The 16476-nt window shown below is 37.8% G+C and overlaps 1 protein-coding gene across 6 annotated transcripts in view; it reads right to left on the reverse strand.

Annotated features, from left to right (window-relative positions):
- Nucleotides 1-16476, reverse strand: part of FMN1 (formin 1) — a 186119-nt gene that overhangs the window by 118691 nt on the left and 50952 nt on the right. For 4 of the 6 annotated variants that reach the window (XR_014852599.1, XM_085062047.1, XM_085062048.1 and 1 more), the window contains exon 4: nucleotides 12719-12836. The exons of 1 other annotated variant lie outside the window; for it this stretch is intronic. Coding sequence is in view for 4 of the 5 variants with exons in the window: in XM_085062047.1 (XP_084918173.1) it covers nucleotides 12719-12836 (118 nt within the window). In the remaining variant the exon portion in view is untranslated. Of the gene's footprint in view, nucleotides 1-12718; nucleotides 12837-14897; nucleotides 16358-16476 lie in introns of those variants that run through there. One more of the 6 variants, XM_085062050.1, reaches the window with a different exon arrangement.

Consider the following 16476-nt stretch of genomic DNA (forward strand, 5'->3'; position numbering starts at 1 on the left):
TCCCAAATGACACACTGCTCTCTGGCTCCTCCTTCCCCTCTCCCTTCCTGCTGCAGTGGGATTGAGTTAAGAATTGGAAGCATCAAAAGTGAAGATCACAGATTGAGATTTGAACAGGTTACAGGAAACAGCAATGAGATAAGAAAACAAACAGTAATGGCAACAATATTAATAACAAAAGTATACAAACCAGAGGGTGATTCACATACAAAAATGCTCACCCTGGAACCTGAGACAACAAACAATGGAGCACAGCTTCCCCCCTCCTGCCATGCTTTTTGACTGGAAGCCAGAATGAGTCCATTTCTTCCCATCTCTAACAGTGATGTAAGGTGGTACCAAATGACATTAGGGTCCTGGACAAAACTAAGACATGAGGGAATGGGGAATGCTAGCAATTGAACTGTGAGGGAGAAAGATGTCTCTCATACCAGACTACCCAGAAGCCCACTTAATGGCAGTCCACACAGACAATATAACTTTCCTAACCCAAAATCATCAATGGCATGTGCAGGGAAATTCTAACAGGTTTAATTAAAGCAACTTATTTTCTAATAAGTTGCTTTAATTAATGCAAAATTGTCTTAACACTGTCCTGTTTCCTCAAAAGTACCTATGCAGCTGTAACAAACATGACTGGACTCTCACTATGAAACTTCAAAGGGAATAAGAGGGCTTCAAAGTCCTTTGGATTTATTTCTTCTAACATGATGTCTGCTTACATCACCATCATCTAAATGGTGTTTCATGGTAGAATTAAGGACTAGTTCTTCAGTGACATAATGTAAGAAGAGTTTACCCTAGTCACAAGGTTTGTTTATAAATCTTGTAAAATATTCACACTGAATCCTCATCAACATTTAGTATTCCTAACTCAACTACAAAAAAGGATCAAGAAAAAAAAACAAACCAAACCTTAATCCTTATAAAGTTGTAAATCAGCAGATTACTGTTGCGTAATTCTATGAAAAACATGACAACAGGAAACGACTCGAATGAATAAACATACACAAAAAATACAAATGCTTTGAAAGATCCCTTATTTGGTTCCTTCTGCATGCAATTGCAGAAGTGATAAATTATTGTAGAAAAAAGAGGAATACTATCAGAAACTCCTCTTAAAATGAGTTCCAACTCAGCTTCCTTTAGTTATTACACATTTTGACAATAATTACTCCTCCCTGGCAGTGTTCAAGGCTGGATTGGATGCAACATTCAGCTACCTATTCTAGTGGGAAGTGCCCCTGGCCCTTGCAGGGGAGCTAGGACTACATGATCTTTAAGGTCCCTTGCAACTCAAACTATTCTATGATTCTATAATTTGATAATTCAAAAGAGCTGCTTAAAAGGAGCTTCTGAGTCAGGAGTGCTTGTTCAAAATCTCTGTCTTAAGCTTCCCTTAAAACCCAAAAACGGCCAAGGCTCTGTGTGTCCTGCTCTTGGTGGGTACAAAACTGAGCAAGAAAACACACAAAGATACAGCAGGGGCTGTAAGTGACATAAACTCCCCAAAATCAGGTTAACATAGCTAATTCTTTTTCTTTAAGGACAATTAAACCTTCTTTTCCTTCAAAAGACATCCCTACTGATTTATTACAGGGAGGCATCCCTGCCCATGGTAGGAGTGGTGGTATTAGATGATCTTTAAGGTCCATTCCAACCCCTTAACATTCTGTGATTCCATGATTATTAATTATATTATCAGTTAGTATCTAATTATCCCTCACATGGTTGTCAATGGGATTTTACTGTACCTATTTGTCAGTCTTAAACGTGCTCTTGTTTTGAATAAGGATCAAGCACTTCTCCATAACTCTAATATAAAGATCTATCATCACTTTAATTTTCGCTACAGTCTTTTTGCTTCAAAGATTTTCAGAATAAACTGCCAGATTATAACGTCTGATAATAGGCATATTAGATTAGCTCTAAAATGGGTCACATTTACTTGGACTTGGCTCACAGCCACAATATATGGGGGGATGGGGGGGAGAAAAGAAAGCAATATACCAGTTCTCATTTGTGATGTTCTTCCAACCAGACTTCAAATCTTAATTTTGTAAAATCTCTCACTTAGCACTGTGAAATTAAATAGAAATTACCTAAATTCCACTCACTTTAGTGGGATGGCAGCCATTGAAAATGAAGTACCATAAGCTAGAACTCCTGATCTATAACAGAACTTCTGTCAGTCTTACAAAATTTTTAGTTCTGAACAGTGGTAGATATAGCAGACTATGCCTTTACCACTTCTACTCAATCAAGGAAAGGTAAATACTACCTTTATGGTAACAAAAGAGACCAAAGACTAGACACAGACAGACAACATTACACTGTTCCACCCACCTGGTGGTCCCTCCTTGTAAAGCTTTAGGTGAGCTAGAGACAAAAGCATAAGTAAGATTGTATTTAAGCTGCACACAGGGGGTCTGTACTTTACACTCATTAGCTACCTATTCTAGCAGGGAGTCCTGCACCCCCCCTGCTTTTCATTCATTGCTACAAATATGTAACTCAGTCGGTATTTTCAGCTCCCACTTATATTATTTTGTCTTGCAAAAAATTATCAACTGCTTGTGAACTGCCCGGTTTCTGAAGTGTTGCTAGACATTAGCACTATCAAATCAAATCAAATCAAATCAAAATCAAATAGCAAGTATTTAAATAATTTCTACCATGTAAAAATAACCAATGGATGTTTCTTGGTCAGCCATGGGCCACCTGTAGTAACACAATGAAAACAAAGCCACCTCTGTAGTAACCTCCCTACCAAAACCAGGCCATGCAATCTGAATACACTGGGAAATATTTCTATAAAGCTCTCAGCTTGATATAGGCACCAAATTGCATGTCATATGCTGCAGAATGATTAAATCATTGCTTTTATTCACTCCTCAACACTTTCAATTGGTAATAACAATCATGCTCACTCACTATTGTATTTCCATGTTGTGTGGTAAGGAAAGGAGACCAAAGCAGATCAGAGAGCTTAGACTTCTCTGAGAGATTAATTCCATAAAATCTAATTAGAAGACAGAAGTTTGGGGTAGGAACATTTTCAGGACTTCCTCATTTTGCTTTTTATTTCCAAAATATGCATTTTAAAAAAAAAGTGACAGACTGTGCAGTAACAGTGACTGATGCTGCTGACATATGTGACAGACAAAAATATGTCACAAGGTGGCAGAAAGAAAACATAAAATATTCCTAACTATCAGTAAAGTATGAGGCATGCTTCATTGTTTTGCAAAGAAAATACATGCTCAAGCACGCATGCTTTTCCTGACACCTAAAACAAGCTACCTGAAACAGAGGCCAAAAAATTAGATGTATAAAAAGTGGACAAATTTATTCAAGGTCTTCAAGGTACATTCAGGCAAGCAAATTCCCCCCCCTTATGGGACTACACCCAAAATGGACACTGGGTCACATACCCTTCACCTTTTGTAAGTTCTGTCCTATCAGCATATTGGTCCCTAATTCTCCAATCACACCTTCAGGCGTTGATGTTAACCACCCCAGTCCCCACTACCCCCTTTCCACTGCTGTTTACATATTTTTGGGCCCTAGGGCACCAAATGTGTTCTTGAATCTCTATCCAGAGAGCTTAGTTTTGGCCAAAGGTGCTGGGAACAGAGGTTTTGAAACACAGAACTATACTAAGTCACAGATACATGATGATTGAAAAAAACCCCAGAAATTATTAAGGCATCATTCCTAATGTATAGAAAACTAAACATGAAATAAAAATTGGATGTTTTGGACAGCCTAATGTTGTCTAATGCCTAACGTATGTTCACTTTTATCATCACACAGAATTTATCTGAACACAAAGTAGCAACAATATTTACAAATGTACTCAATACATGCTCATGAAAATCTTTGTTATAATACTGAGCAAGCTGCACTACTCATCAACGTTTCTAAAAGAAAAGGTACAAGCATTCACTGGTCAATCTGGTGACCTGAAAATTCAACCTACAATCCTGGAAATACTGGATATGGTGGGTCACAATATTTTGAAGGGAAATTTTCATTCTTCAAAACTGTTGCAAAAAGCAAGTATATACATTCAAGTATTATTCAGTACTATTCTCTTGTGTTCACGACTGTGCTATGCAAGAATTACCTTTTCTTCTTTGATAATAAAACAACTTACATACTTGAATAATTTTAAATAAAATCTTACATGAAAACCTTTCCCACAGAAATCTCCATAACTCACATTTCAAATAGATGGGTTACTCTTCAAACTTTACATAGCAATTTAGGACACTTCTCTGCCATAATCTCAAAACTTCACTTTGAAGTTAAATGACCTATACAGCCACTTCTGGTCAGTACACTCATTTTTGTAAAAAGCCATACATATTAAACTCGGTGTGTGGAAACATGCAAAATAGTGTTAACACAATTTTAAAGTACTTAGAGAACAAAAGCTGGAAAACTTGAGTGCAATCTACCTTCTTGAGATGTAGCACACCCTGTAGTATAAAGAACATCATTAACTTATAATTGCGTTGATTCATTACATTTCAGAATAATGAGAGTTTCTTAATGTTTTCTCCCTTCATGGTAACCCTTTGTTCCATTTTAAATATTCCCCTTTAATACAGTACTTGTTTCATTTGCCCATGTAGTTCTCGTCTTTAACCACCAGGTGTCAGAAGGGAACCGAGTCACCACAGCTAACACGTTTTTTATTACTTTTTATTTCTTTTTACAGATGCATTGATACGACCTTGCAGGCTTTCTCAGGCTACAGTCATAAAACAGCAGCAAATTTCCAGCCTTTTCTTCCAATAAAAATACACACGAGCAACTTTCAAAATGTAAACTGTTCAGCTTTGGATTGGTTTTCATAAAGCACAACTGCATTTAAACATCCTTTTATAACTAGGAAATTACAATTTATTTATGCTCAAAGAAATTCACTGAATTACCTATTTTTAGGGGTAGGGGATTAGACAATACTGCATGCTGTTTTAACGTGATTCTAATCCTGCTTCCCCTACCCCATTCTATCTACTCCTATCTGTCCTCTACTTCCCACTGAACTTTTTTACAGACCCTCTTTTACAGACCCAGAATTCATTATAGGTAAGGATGCCAATTCTTCAGACCAGGAAATGAGCAGACATCCTTCACTTCAACTTAGTTTTTGTTTGGTTTGTTTGTGTTTTGGTTTTTGTTTTGGTGTTTATTTTGGGGATGTTTTTTTGGTTTCTTTTTGTTTTGTTTTTGTGGGGGTTTTTTTTGTGTGTGTGTTGTGTGTGGTTTTTGTTTTCTTTTTTGGTTTGGTTTGGTTTTTTGCTTTTTTTTTTTTCCACTTTTAAGATAAGAAATAACCCTCCAAACCTAAAATTTCAAACACGCTCCACACCTTAAAGATTCCAGTACAGTGAAAATATGGCAGGTGTGAGAAATGGAGACAAATGAAGAGGGACTTGTGGAGAATAAATGTCCCAAAACAAGCCAATACTTCAGTATCTAAATATTGTCCAGATATTGAGATAATACAGAGGACATCAGAGTAAACTTACTACAGGACATGAAGTACCTTCACAATATCCACTGAATTCCCCAAGAATAATAAAACTACATCCACAGAAAACCAGCTTCCTCAGGGAAAAAACAGCACCCCCTTGATAGTCTGTTATGGAAATGAGGAACATAGCTACTCCTCTTTCTGACTGCAAAGCAGTATAAAGCACCATTCAGAAGCAGTCACCTGAGTAACTTATCTGCCTGACCATTCCTCAGCTGCGAGGGGTTACAGTTACAGTTCATTTACCTGATAGCAGAAATGAATAGTTTTCCTTGTCATTTCACCCTCCCAGGAAGGCAACATTAGAGGTACTGCTGCTGGGGACATTCAACATTAATTCTTTCTCAATAAACATCCTAGTCTGTATTTACAAAACCAATCTATTACAGAATCACGTTCACCAATGCAATGTGATAACCAAGTAACACTTTATCAGCAAACATGAGGAACAGATTTATTACAGATTTTCTTTGATGAATTACAGACTCTATCAACTTCATTTAGGACAAATTAAAAATACAAAGTACTTACTATAGATCTATAAATCCTTGGCAAATCACTGTATGCTATATATAGTACGTATACCTCGAGAATGCATGTATCCTACACATGTAGTATAGGCACACAGTCAAATGTGGGCACATACGTGGGTGAATATAGGCACAATACACATCCACACAAACAAATATCACTTGCCCAGTACAGCCTCTGCAATTCTCAAGTTCAGAACTGCTGTCAAACTTGAAACATGGATATATGCAGAACTAAGAAATGCACAATAAATAGGGTTGGGTTTTTTACTGATAAATGTCTCTGCCATAGCAGAGGGGGCAAACTTGGCAGGGCTGATAATAAATTTATCTAAAAAGAAATCCAAAAAGTAGTTTTAAATGCAGGTGCAAACTTCCAGAAAGCATCAGAACACATGAACAGTGAGACTAGAGACCAGGAAAGGGAATTCAGTAGAACTTAGGGGCATTACTATCACACAAAGGGCTTAATATATATTGACATAGCATCATGCAAATAAAATACAAAGTCATTCTTCTTGTGTACACAGTTGGTCTTTCACTGTGTTTCAAATATATAACAAGAATCATCTCCTAAAATCCTATGATTGTTTTGGGCCTTTGCAACATTAGACTGCTCAGGTCCATACTGGGGTCGACATTTCAAAACAGAAACTACAGTGAAAGAAATAATTCACACAATTTGCCTTCATTATATTCAGGCAACAGATTAATCTCACTAGGAAAATATTAAACTTAGGAATCAGCTTTCTACTTTGAGTGGACTAAAGCTGCTCTGTAAGTGAATCTTAAACATGCTGGTATCCATGGCTACATGTGTGTATCTAGACATGGCTTTGTATACTGTAAAACCTGTCCCTGTCAGGCATCTGCTGCAAAACATGCAGCCAGACTCAAAAACAATACACCTCCTAAAATTACTACATTTCTGCAGCGAGTATGTGTAACAAAAATAAAGCAGGGATTTTTATTGAAAACCAGGAGCGTAACTCTTCTTCCCCCTCACCTTGTTAAAATATAATCCTCAGTGTATGGGAAGGCATGAACATTTTATCACATGGCCTTAGGTATAGTTGCCATTCTGCAAGTGTGGGGTTGGTTTGGTTTTTAAGTTTAAAAAGTCAATATTATTTCCCATCCTGCATCGCCATCTAATGCTAATAGCCTATAAACAGAAAGGGAATTACATTTGACTTGAAAAATAGGTCAGAATTCTTATCCTAATTTTACGGATAATGAATTTTGGAAATGTCCCAAAACTTTCCTGAAGCCATTCCAGAAAGTAGCAGAAGGACTGAAAATGGAACACAAACAACAACAAATATTAATCATCAACAGGTGCCTATTTTTTTGTGCCTGTCTCGAGAGGCACAGTATGAATGACAGTGTCAGCTGACGCGGGGGAAGAAAAGCAAAGGATATTTTTGTTTCTTGATTGTTTTTGAGCATGGGTTTTTAAAAATATTTTCAAAGTAAATCACAGCACACAGTGCTGCAAGATATTTGGAAAAGTGACTGCTGTAGTGATCAGCACATGTACAACCTATCTGTGGCTGTACTGATTTCCAAGCAGCACTATACCCAACACCTTCTAAAACGATAATATCATAGCTTTAGCTAGCACAAGTAAGGGGGAAATATGACATTGCTACTCTAGAATATAGTATGGCTACAAAAATCTGGCTTATAATAAAAACCTCAAAAACATGGCTAGTGTATCTGTTTGATTATGAAACACCAAATAACATGGCCAAATACATCTACACAATAAATGCAGCAAAATGCAGTAAAATAATTTACAAAAAGTTTATGCACTCTGAGGTCACATCAAATTGATCAGTGACCATGAAATCACAAAAGCACTATACTGAAGCAATGCAAAATATCCTTTTTGCGATACTGATGCTTGAACTAACTCACTAAAGTAAAATTTACAATAGAACCACAGAACCAACCCCTAAACACCACACTGAAATTAAATAAACTTAAATTACTAAAAAAAAAAAATTATTATTATTTTTGTTGTTTACTTAGGATAAAACGAGTTCTTGGTAGCCCCTGTTACAACAACTTCCTTCAAGACACCTAACAACAAGCATTGTCTTTTTTTTAAAGACAAACACAAACTGTTCAAGGCCACAAAGGAAGCTTATGCTAAAGAAAGATAAGTAATCATGTTCTTATCTTTCATCCTTTTGTTCCAACCATTATGCCTCTCTTTCTCTCACAGTAAGCTGGTTATTTCCATGAATTTACATCATGGCCATAGAGTGATTTTCTTGCTGGGAACTCAGCATATAGGGGATCAAGGATTTGATGTATTTGAGACTTAGCAATAAACCTCTGCCACCATTATGTATTTCATTCACCATTTAGCCAGACATTTTTTTGTGTAGTAAGAGCTTTCTCTGACACCTCTTGATTTTCTTATCTACCCTAAAAAATTTTGCTTACATCATCGCAGACTGTTTTATAAATTGTGGCACCACGAAGACAGCGTTACCTCACTGCACATTGAAGGATGATGGACAGACTGTAAGATAATTAGGTTTTTAAATCTTAAATACAGACATTAGAATTAAAAAGAAAACATGGAATGAAAACATAAAGAAACCTCACTAAATTAATTAAAGTTTCAAGAGGCTATTATTTTTAATATTTTCTCCAGCAGTAATGTCAAATACTTCTCTCTCTCTCTCTCTTTCTCTCTCATTACTTTTTACATTTCTGTTTTGCTAAGCAAAAGATAAAACTCTCTCTGTTGTATATAACAGAACTAGTTTGATCCTAAAGGCTAAAATGGTATTTTAATAGGAATAACAGAATGTGTATATCAATACCACCTCAATGTGGAGATGATTCTTCAAACATAAGTAGTTTTAGGAGCTGCAGAACCCATGGCTAAAATCCTTTTCTTGGACATGAGCGCTGATCTATTCATACACAGTAGTAGAGACATTTATTATATGTGGATTCAATGTGATGTAGTATCACAGATTAATTTCTTCAGTATAGACATGAATTTGTCTCCTCTATCTGGCTAGAGGTTCTCACCACACATAATGGCTGACAAATCTACCCTTCAGATTTAAGGTTTAAAAACATGGTAAGTCTCCCTAAGAATTATGGAAGAAAAACAGAAAAAACCCTTATAATTAAAGCAGAGGAACAAAACTTCAGGACAAAAAACAGTGCAAATAAATGCCTTTGTTTCCATGGAAAAGATTTCCATGGAATTACTACAAATTAATCCTTTTTCTAGTTTTCCAGGATATAAATGTACTACAGACTTTCTGGACCTCAGCTATTTTAGACACACTTCAAAGAAGTTCCAGTTTCTCTAGAGAATCATGCAAGCTGCTTGTGCTAATTACAGAGCACCAGCTGACAACGCAGTTGCTTGCTCTATGGAAACACAGGAATTCAAGAATTAAGAAGACTTAAGATAAACCAAAATACTGTAACATCCTCCATTCAATTCAAAATTAACAACTCAAGATTCAGGTACTGCAGGAGACAATATTATGACTGCACAAGCGTTATCAAATGCATGAAAAAAACCTGTTGCTCAGTTGTATCCCTAACTTCTTTCACTCCTAATATTCCTAACAGGCCTAGTCAGCCCCACACACGTGTTCCTTGTTATGTCCATTAGCTTTTCAGTTGGTTTCCCACACATCAAGCCAGACTATGAGCCTCAGGAGGGAGTTAGCTACTCCTCCAAGCTGCTGTGAGTCATTGTGATGTCTGCTGTGTAGGCCAAATTAAGCCTGAATTTCTTGCTTCCACTAGGCAACAAGAACAATGAGGAAAAACACGACAAGGAGGTGGGAAAAGATCAAAAAGCCAGGAATACTCTCCCTCAATATCCCTACCTTCCTGTCATAGTTGTCATAGTGCATGATGATGAAGAAAGTAAATCAAAGACACAGTGTGGAATTGCAAAAAAGATTACTGCATTCCAACTTTCAAGTTTTCAGTCTTACTTAAATCCTATTTTATCATGACAAATGAAAAAAGATCTATGCTACCTTATAAAATATGTACATACTGTTGTACCTGTTAGAAGTACAAAGACAAATGTTGACAGATTTATCCTTGGATGTGAACATGTATTTTGTCTAGGCCTAAAACAAAACTCTGCTAAATGAATACTTACCTAATAATTCATCCCCTTATTATTGTTTTTATAGAAACTCCTATTGTTTTGATAGATGAAACCCTTAATCACAGAAATTAAAATACTAACATAAATTGTTGCCTGAAAGTTAAAACAAACCAGCATTTTTTATGATATATTCATCCATTCAGGAACATCAGTGGAAGAAGATTGGAATCACAAACATCCCTGCCACACATGATTTTTCAACTGTATTCTGAGATCAAGAATTTTTCATTTGGTCTTAGTTGTCAGGACAAGACACTGAGGCAAGAACTAGGGTTTCTGGATGAGACTGGTCAGTTTAAGTAACACTGATGATTAACCTGCATTACAGCTTATTTTTAAGAAGCCCACTTCAGGGGTCAGGAAGCTTCTAAAGTATTGGTGGCTGGAAGGGGATTTTGGATGGGAAGGGGTGTGCGGGGAAGTGCCAGTACACACTTACACTCTGAATCTACCTACTACTGTCAGAGAGAAGACAGTGATTTTAGAAGTTTTGCTGTATTGCCACTTTCATATTCATAAACAAACCCGCAAACCCCAGAAGTAAGACCAACACTGAATACAAACCCTGTTCTTTTACTTACATCATCACTAGTCATGAACAGTACCTTGCTTCACTTGCAGGAGACTACATAAATTCATTCCTCTGAATAATGCTTTAAAACAATCACACAAGTCCTCAGAAAAGCCAGTGTAAGCGATCCATCACATGTAACTTACAACTGCTTGCAGTGCCTCCGCTGCCACAACTGCTTTCTGGGCATCCATAAATAGCTGAAAGAAACAAACCTGCCAATCTCTAGGGCACACCTACAACTTTACTGCAGCCTTAACATATGTTGCAAACACTGTCTTTGCCTATTTCCTTTAAGAGTGCCGCTTATGTCTCATCCCAGCTGAATCACCAGCGGTTTGTTTTCATTCAAATCCCTCTGCCAGACGCTGGAGCAACTAATGAACTGCAGAATCTGGTCTATAAAAATTTGACTTAGCAAACAAATCATCAACATGTTGATGACATTGCCACCCAAAATATCACAGCAACAAGAGTAACAATTTACGTGGGCTCTAAGCCAGTCTGTCTTTCCTATTCAAATTTCAAGAAAGCATGACCTAATTTCTCTACAAGTGGTATAAACTGTAGCTTTTGTAAATTCAGGTTTTTTTTTCTTTATTTAAGCATATGTTTTGCCCCAGATTATTATAATCAGTAGAAGGAAAAATATTTATTTGAGTAAAATTAAATATGGCAAGCATATAGCCTATAATAAAAATCTAAGAGTAACATGAAGTTGCCAACAGCTGAATACCTATCCTGATCATCTAGGTGATAGACTCCCACACTTCAGACCAATCAGATGCACCATAAATTCCATTCTATATATTAAAATCAATTCAATATACTAGAACCATGTTGTTTCTGTCAAAACCAAGTCTTCTCAATCTTCCAAAAACTTTTCCACTTCCAGTATTATTCCCCCTTTACAAAAAAAGAAAGATTAAAGCAGAGAAAATAGAAAAAAAGAGGGAGAATGACTTAACAATAAAAAGCAACAGATAGAACAAATACAAATATTGCCTCCCATATACAAGGTCATATGGATATCCGCTGGAATTGGAAAGAACCACGCAACACTACTCTGTACAATTTCTCACAGCAAAGTAGTAAAAAAGCTTTTTTTTTAGCTCCACTTAATCCTTCCTGGGTGATGTTTTCTAAAATCTCCAGGTACCTGAGGAAGAGATGGTCTATTGTCTTTCACTTCAATATTTCAGACAATTGCTCAGTTTATCAGTATTTTCTGAATAACAAAGACTTCCTGTTTTATATTCAAGAATATAAATCTGAACCAGAGTTGTAGTGGCTAAAATAATCACTTCCTCCCTTGCAAGTATGTTATGTAAGTATTTAAATAACAAAAAAACCAACAAATACTTTTCTGTGGAAAGCTTATCTGATAATTAGCACTGCACTTTTACCCTTTCATACACTCACACAGAACAATATGTCACTAGCTCTGTTCATACACATGTTGCAACAATGGTATTGTTTTCATTCGGGACAGAATGCTGAAGAAAATTTCTGAAGAAAAGCTGCAGCGAGACCAGAGTTCAGCGGAGAGCTGCCCCCTACACTCAGGCATAAGAAAAGGCAGTCACATTTCCATGCATTCGCTAATCTCTCACTCATTTCAACAAAATCCCACTGGAAATGGATAACCTAACTTATCCCAAAAAATCGCGCTTCTTCCTCACAAATTTGTACAGGCAAGTTTGTAGATTTCAACACAGATTTAGCCATTTACACCTAAAAATCAGATGCAGAATTAACAAGCAGCAGCAAACCACACATACAAAACATAAAGTCTGTTTTTCCAGATAAGAAAATACTGTGACTTATCACCATCTCTGTATTAAACAAGATTAAAAATGTCAGAAACTAATTTCCGCAAAAGCTTCACCTCTTTGTTTTACCTGCTTCTGTGTACTTTAATCCTACTTTTACTTCTTCATGCTTTGCTTTAGGCGGTGGCCAGACAGTCTGGAGTCTCCCTGGAGTCTTGTCATCTTGCTCTGAGGGACTCAGGTCAGGCTGTTAAAATTATGCAAGAAAAAATTAAGTCTGCAGTATCAATTGATTCCAAACATTAACTGCCATTGTCAGCTCTACACATGCACTCCAGAAAGATTATCCATCTCATTCTAGTGATTTTAACAGCACTCGGTTGGAAGGGATACAAATAAATCAGTGTAGAAAAGTATTTTTGCGGAAGAAAGTAACATAATGCATGTAACATACAAGTATTTGCTGAAACTGTTCACATCACTGTGGAGAGCTGCCTATCCTTTGGTGAACCACTGAGGTGGTCAAGAATGCTAGGGTTTTTTCCTGTATCTTTATTCCACGGTGGAAAGACCCATCTGTGCTCCTCTTACAAGTAAACATTAGAGCAATTCACCTAAGATATCATTTGACAATATAATTTCCTGGGAGCAGAGCTAGTCTAAGAAATTCCTGCCCCACCCCCAGCAGATTGCTCAGTTCACATACCAGGTAATACTGCCACATCAAAGTAACGCTGCAGCTGTTAATGGGACTGCACTGTCAACTGGAACGCTAAAATACCTCTTTAAATGGGGAAGGGGTAAAGGGGGAATGACCCACTAAACAAGCATTCTTTTAGAGGGGTATTTTTTAGTGGTTTTTTACATCTCCAATATTTCTGTAATCTGATTTACAACATGTTACTGCAAGTAATTGCATAGTCACAACTGCACCAACAGTAAAACCCTATATGGAAATGGCCCCATAAATGGCCCATGGGAGCAAGGGAAAGGAAAGGCAAGACCCTTGGACTCTGGCTTTGCCCTGAGAAAATACAGATTTTCACTAGACCGGACATTAAGCAGACATTTACAAAAGCCACACCTGCTGACTCTTGTGCCTCCTCCCTCACTGTGTGTGATGACAGCTTCCCAAATAGGTTTGCTGTGAGCCACATGAACACTGACGCCAGCACAGCGACTGGTGTAAGCAGGAAGGAGCAAGCCAGGAATGGGAAGGGCACACACAGACTGCAATTGCTGTACATGCCACAGCCAATGAATACCTCTTGTCTCCTCCCCATAGGTAATTTACTACACACTGGTATTATCAGTCTACCCAAGTGTTGGCCAAGATTTTTTACATGTATTTTATATAATGTAAGAAAAAAATTTTAAAGAGAGTACAACTAACACAATAAATTAATTTAAGTAGCTTCAGGTTTAAGATCCAATCCTGAAAATTGAATAATTCAGGTAACTCCCCATTCAGCCAGCAACAGTCTCCTGGGCAGATTACATCTGCCAAAGATGTGGCTGTAGGAATTTTGGGTTGGGGGAATGCCAACCCAAAGGTTACTCATTTAATTAAAGAGTTCAAATCACATTCAAAGTAATTTATGACTGTATGAAAACTTTGCACTGATTTTCTTTTCTTAAAAATGTACTAACTACACCTCCATATGCCTAAGAGCATTAACCTTGCAAACACGTATATTAATCAAAAACTTGAATTGTCTAATTGAAATCACTGAGTTATACTTGGATAAGGTTAAATGCTTATCAATATTTGAAAAGCCAGATATATGCATGTAAACAGGAAAAATAAAATTACTTCGCATTCTATGTCTTGAAAACCTGAGCTGAAAATCACCCACAACTTATCGTATCAGCTCTTATCATAAAAATATTCCTACAAGTAAAATGAAATATTACTTTTTAAAATAAAATACTCAATGAAAAAAACAGAGTGAGATTGAGAAACCATTAAATAATATTACAGTAAATATCTGCAGCATCAAACTGATTTAAAGGCATAATTAACACATGAGAGAACTGTTACGTAAAGATCTTTCAAAATCAGGAACTTCTAACTGAAAGGCTTTTACTGTAACCATCACTTGTAGCCGAATTCTGCTACAGCTGCAGATGATCAAAAAACTTGACAAATTAGCCCCAAGATTTCTTCAGCTGGGAGTCTAAAATTTGAGACTGCCAAGAGAAGAGGGCAATTCTGACATTTTAAGTCCCCACCAAGAATAGGAAACAACAAATTATTTTTTTATCCACCTACTTCCAGATCTTAGGAAGAAAAAGTAATTCAACCTACAGATTTGTCTGATGGTCCATCCCCAGGTTTTGATTTTGACCTTTCAAATACAGCTTTCAAGGACTCTTTTTCATTTCTCATTTTGCGTTTAAGGGCTTCCAGCTCTGAAGTATCTGCAGTTGTTTCTTTCTTGGGAGGTCGTGTGAATAAAGCTTTAAAGGCATCCAGTGCAGATTCAGCAGGGCTTGATTTTATCTCCTCAAAGGGAAATCGTGGTTCTCTTTTGCTGGAGGCTTTGTTCTCTTGAGCTTCATCACTGTCCTCGGTCTCCCCAGATCCCTCACCAGAGTCCTCAGTCCTATCTTCATTCTTGGAGACGTCTATGTTTAACAAGTGCGAGAGTTGTTCTAGGAAAGTGTGATTGGCTTTAGGTTCAGATGATTTTTTTTTAATGGTCAAACCTGATGCAATACTGGATTTCTTAACAGGCTGTCGTAATTTAAGCAGAGCTAAATCATTCTCCTTTGGTTTAATTTCTGTAACAGTTTCCCCATCTTCTGTGGTTAGTCCCTTTTTCCTCACACGTAGTCCACTAAAGAAAGCAGGCAGCTGGAAAGTCTTCTCAGCCAATGCTGGTTTTTGGAGTGATATATTATCAACTGAAGGTCTTTGCTCTTCATCTGAAAGTTCTTGAGGGCATTCCCCTGTAGCAAGCAAACGAGTGAATTGCTCATCCATTAACATTTTGTCTGTTCCATTGGAGTCATACTCCAGAAGATCGTCCAGCTCTTTTGGGAACTGCTTAGAGAATGGTGGGTGTAACTCAATGACTTCTGTATCCACAGTGTCATCACTGGTGCTGTGCCCTTCTGATTCTGACTCTTCCTTATTTTGACTGCTATTGTCCAAGGCCTCAGCAGACAAAGCAGCATTTTTTAGCCCATATTTGCTTGCATTGTTCTCATTGGTGTCTACGTCCTTATTCTCCGTGTCCGATTCCGTGTCACTTGTTGTATGAACCAAAGTACCTTGTACAAGAATAGCATCCTTGTCATCATTGTCTGATTCAGACAAAGAAGTCTGTACAAACCCCAAATGCTGAAGAAGTAATTCGTTTTGGTCAGCTAACTCCAGCTCCAGGCCTGCTTGCCGGCCAGACATTGGGTCAGCTTGGCCACTGGTACTATTCATGCTGTGCTGATTTTCTGAGTCCTCATTACAACCATTATCATTCCTCTCATGCCAGGTGTTAGCATGAGTATTTATACTGCTGTGCAAAGGTTGAAACGCTTTAAGCACTGTTTCTTCTTCGGCAGCTGTAGATTCAAACTTAGTGGTAAATCCCAACAGTGTTTTCACAGAAAATGTAGTGAGAGGGTCAGGGTCGCTTTCTGCTCCATTCTTCAGGTCTGAAAGCTCCCTACAGTCAGGCATCCCATTATGTTCTTCCATGTTGCGTGAAGTACGGAGTAGGCTGGCTTGCAGCAGCGCTGCTGACTGCTGAGCCAGCACTCCCTGCGTGCATTCAGGCTGCCGGCGCTGCAACAGGCGGCCCGGCCCGGCCCGGCCCGAGCAGGCCGCCAGCCCCCCGCCCTCCCGGCCGGGCCGGCCCGCCGCTCCTGCCGCCGTCGGGGCTCCC

Source organism: Lichenostomus cassidix, chromosome 5 (genome assembly GCF_008360975.1).
Source record: "Lichenostomus cassidix isolate B80296 chromosome 5, HeHo_3.0, whole genome shotgun sequence".
Taxonomy (NCBI): Eukaryota; Metazoa; Chordata; class Aves; order Passeriformes; family Meliphagidae; genus Lichenostomus; species Lichenostomus cassidix.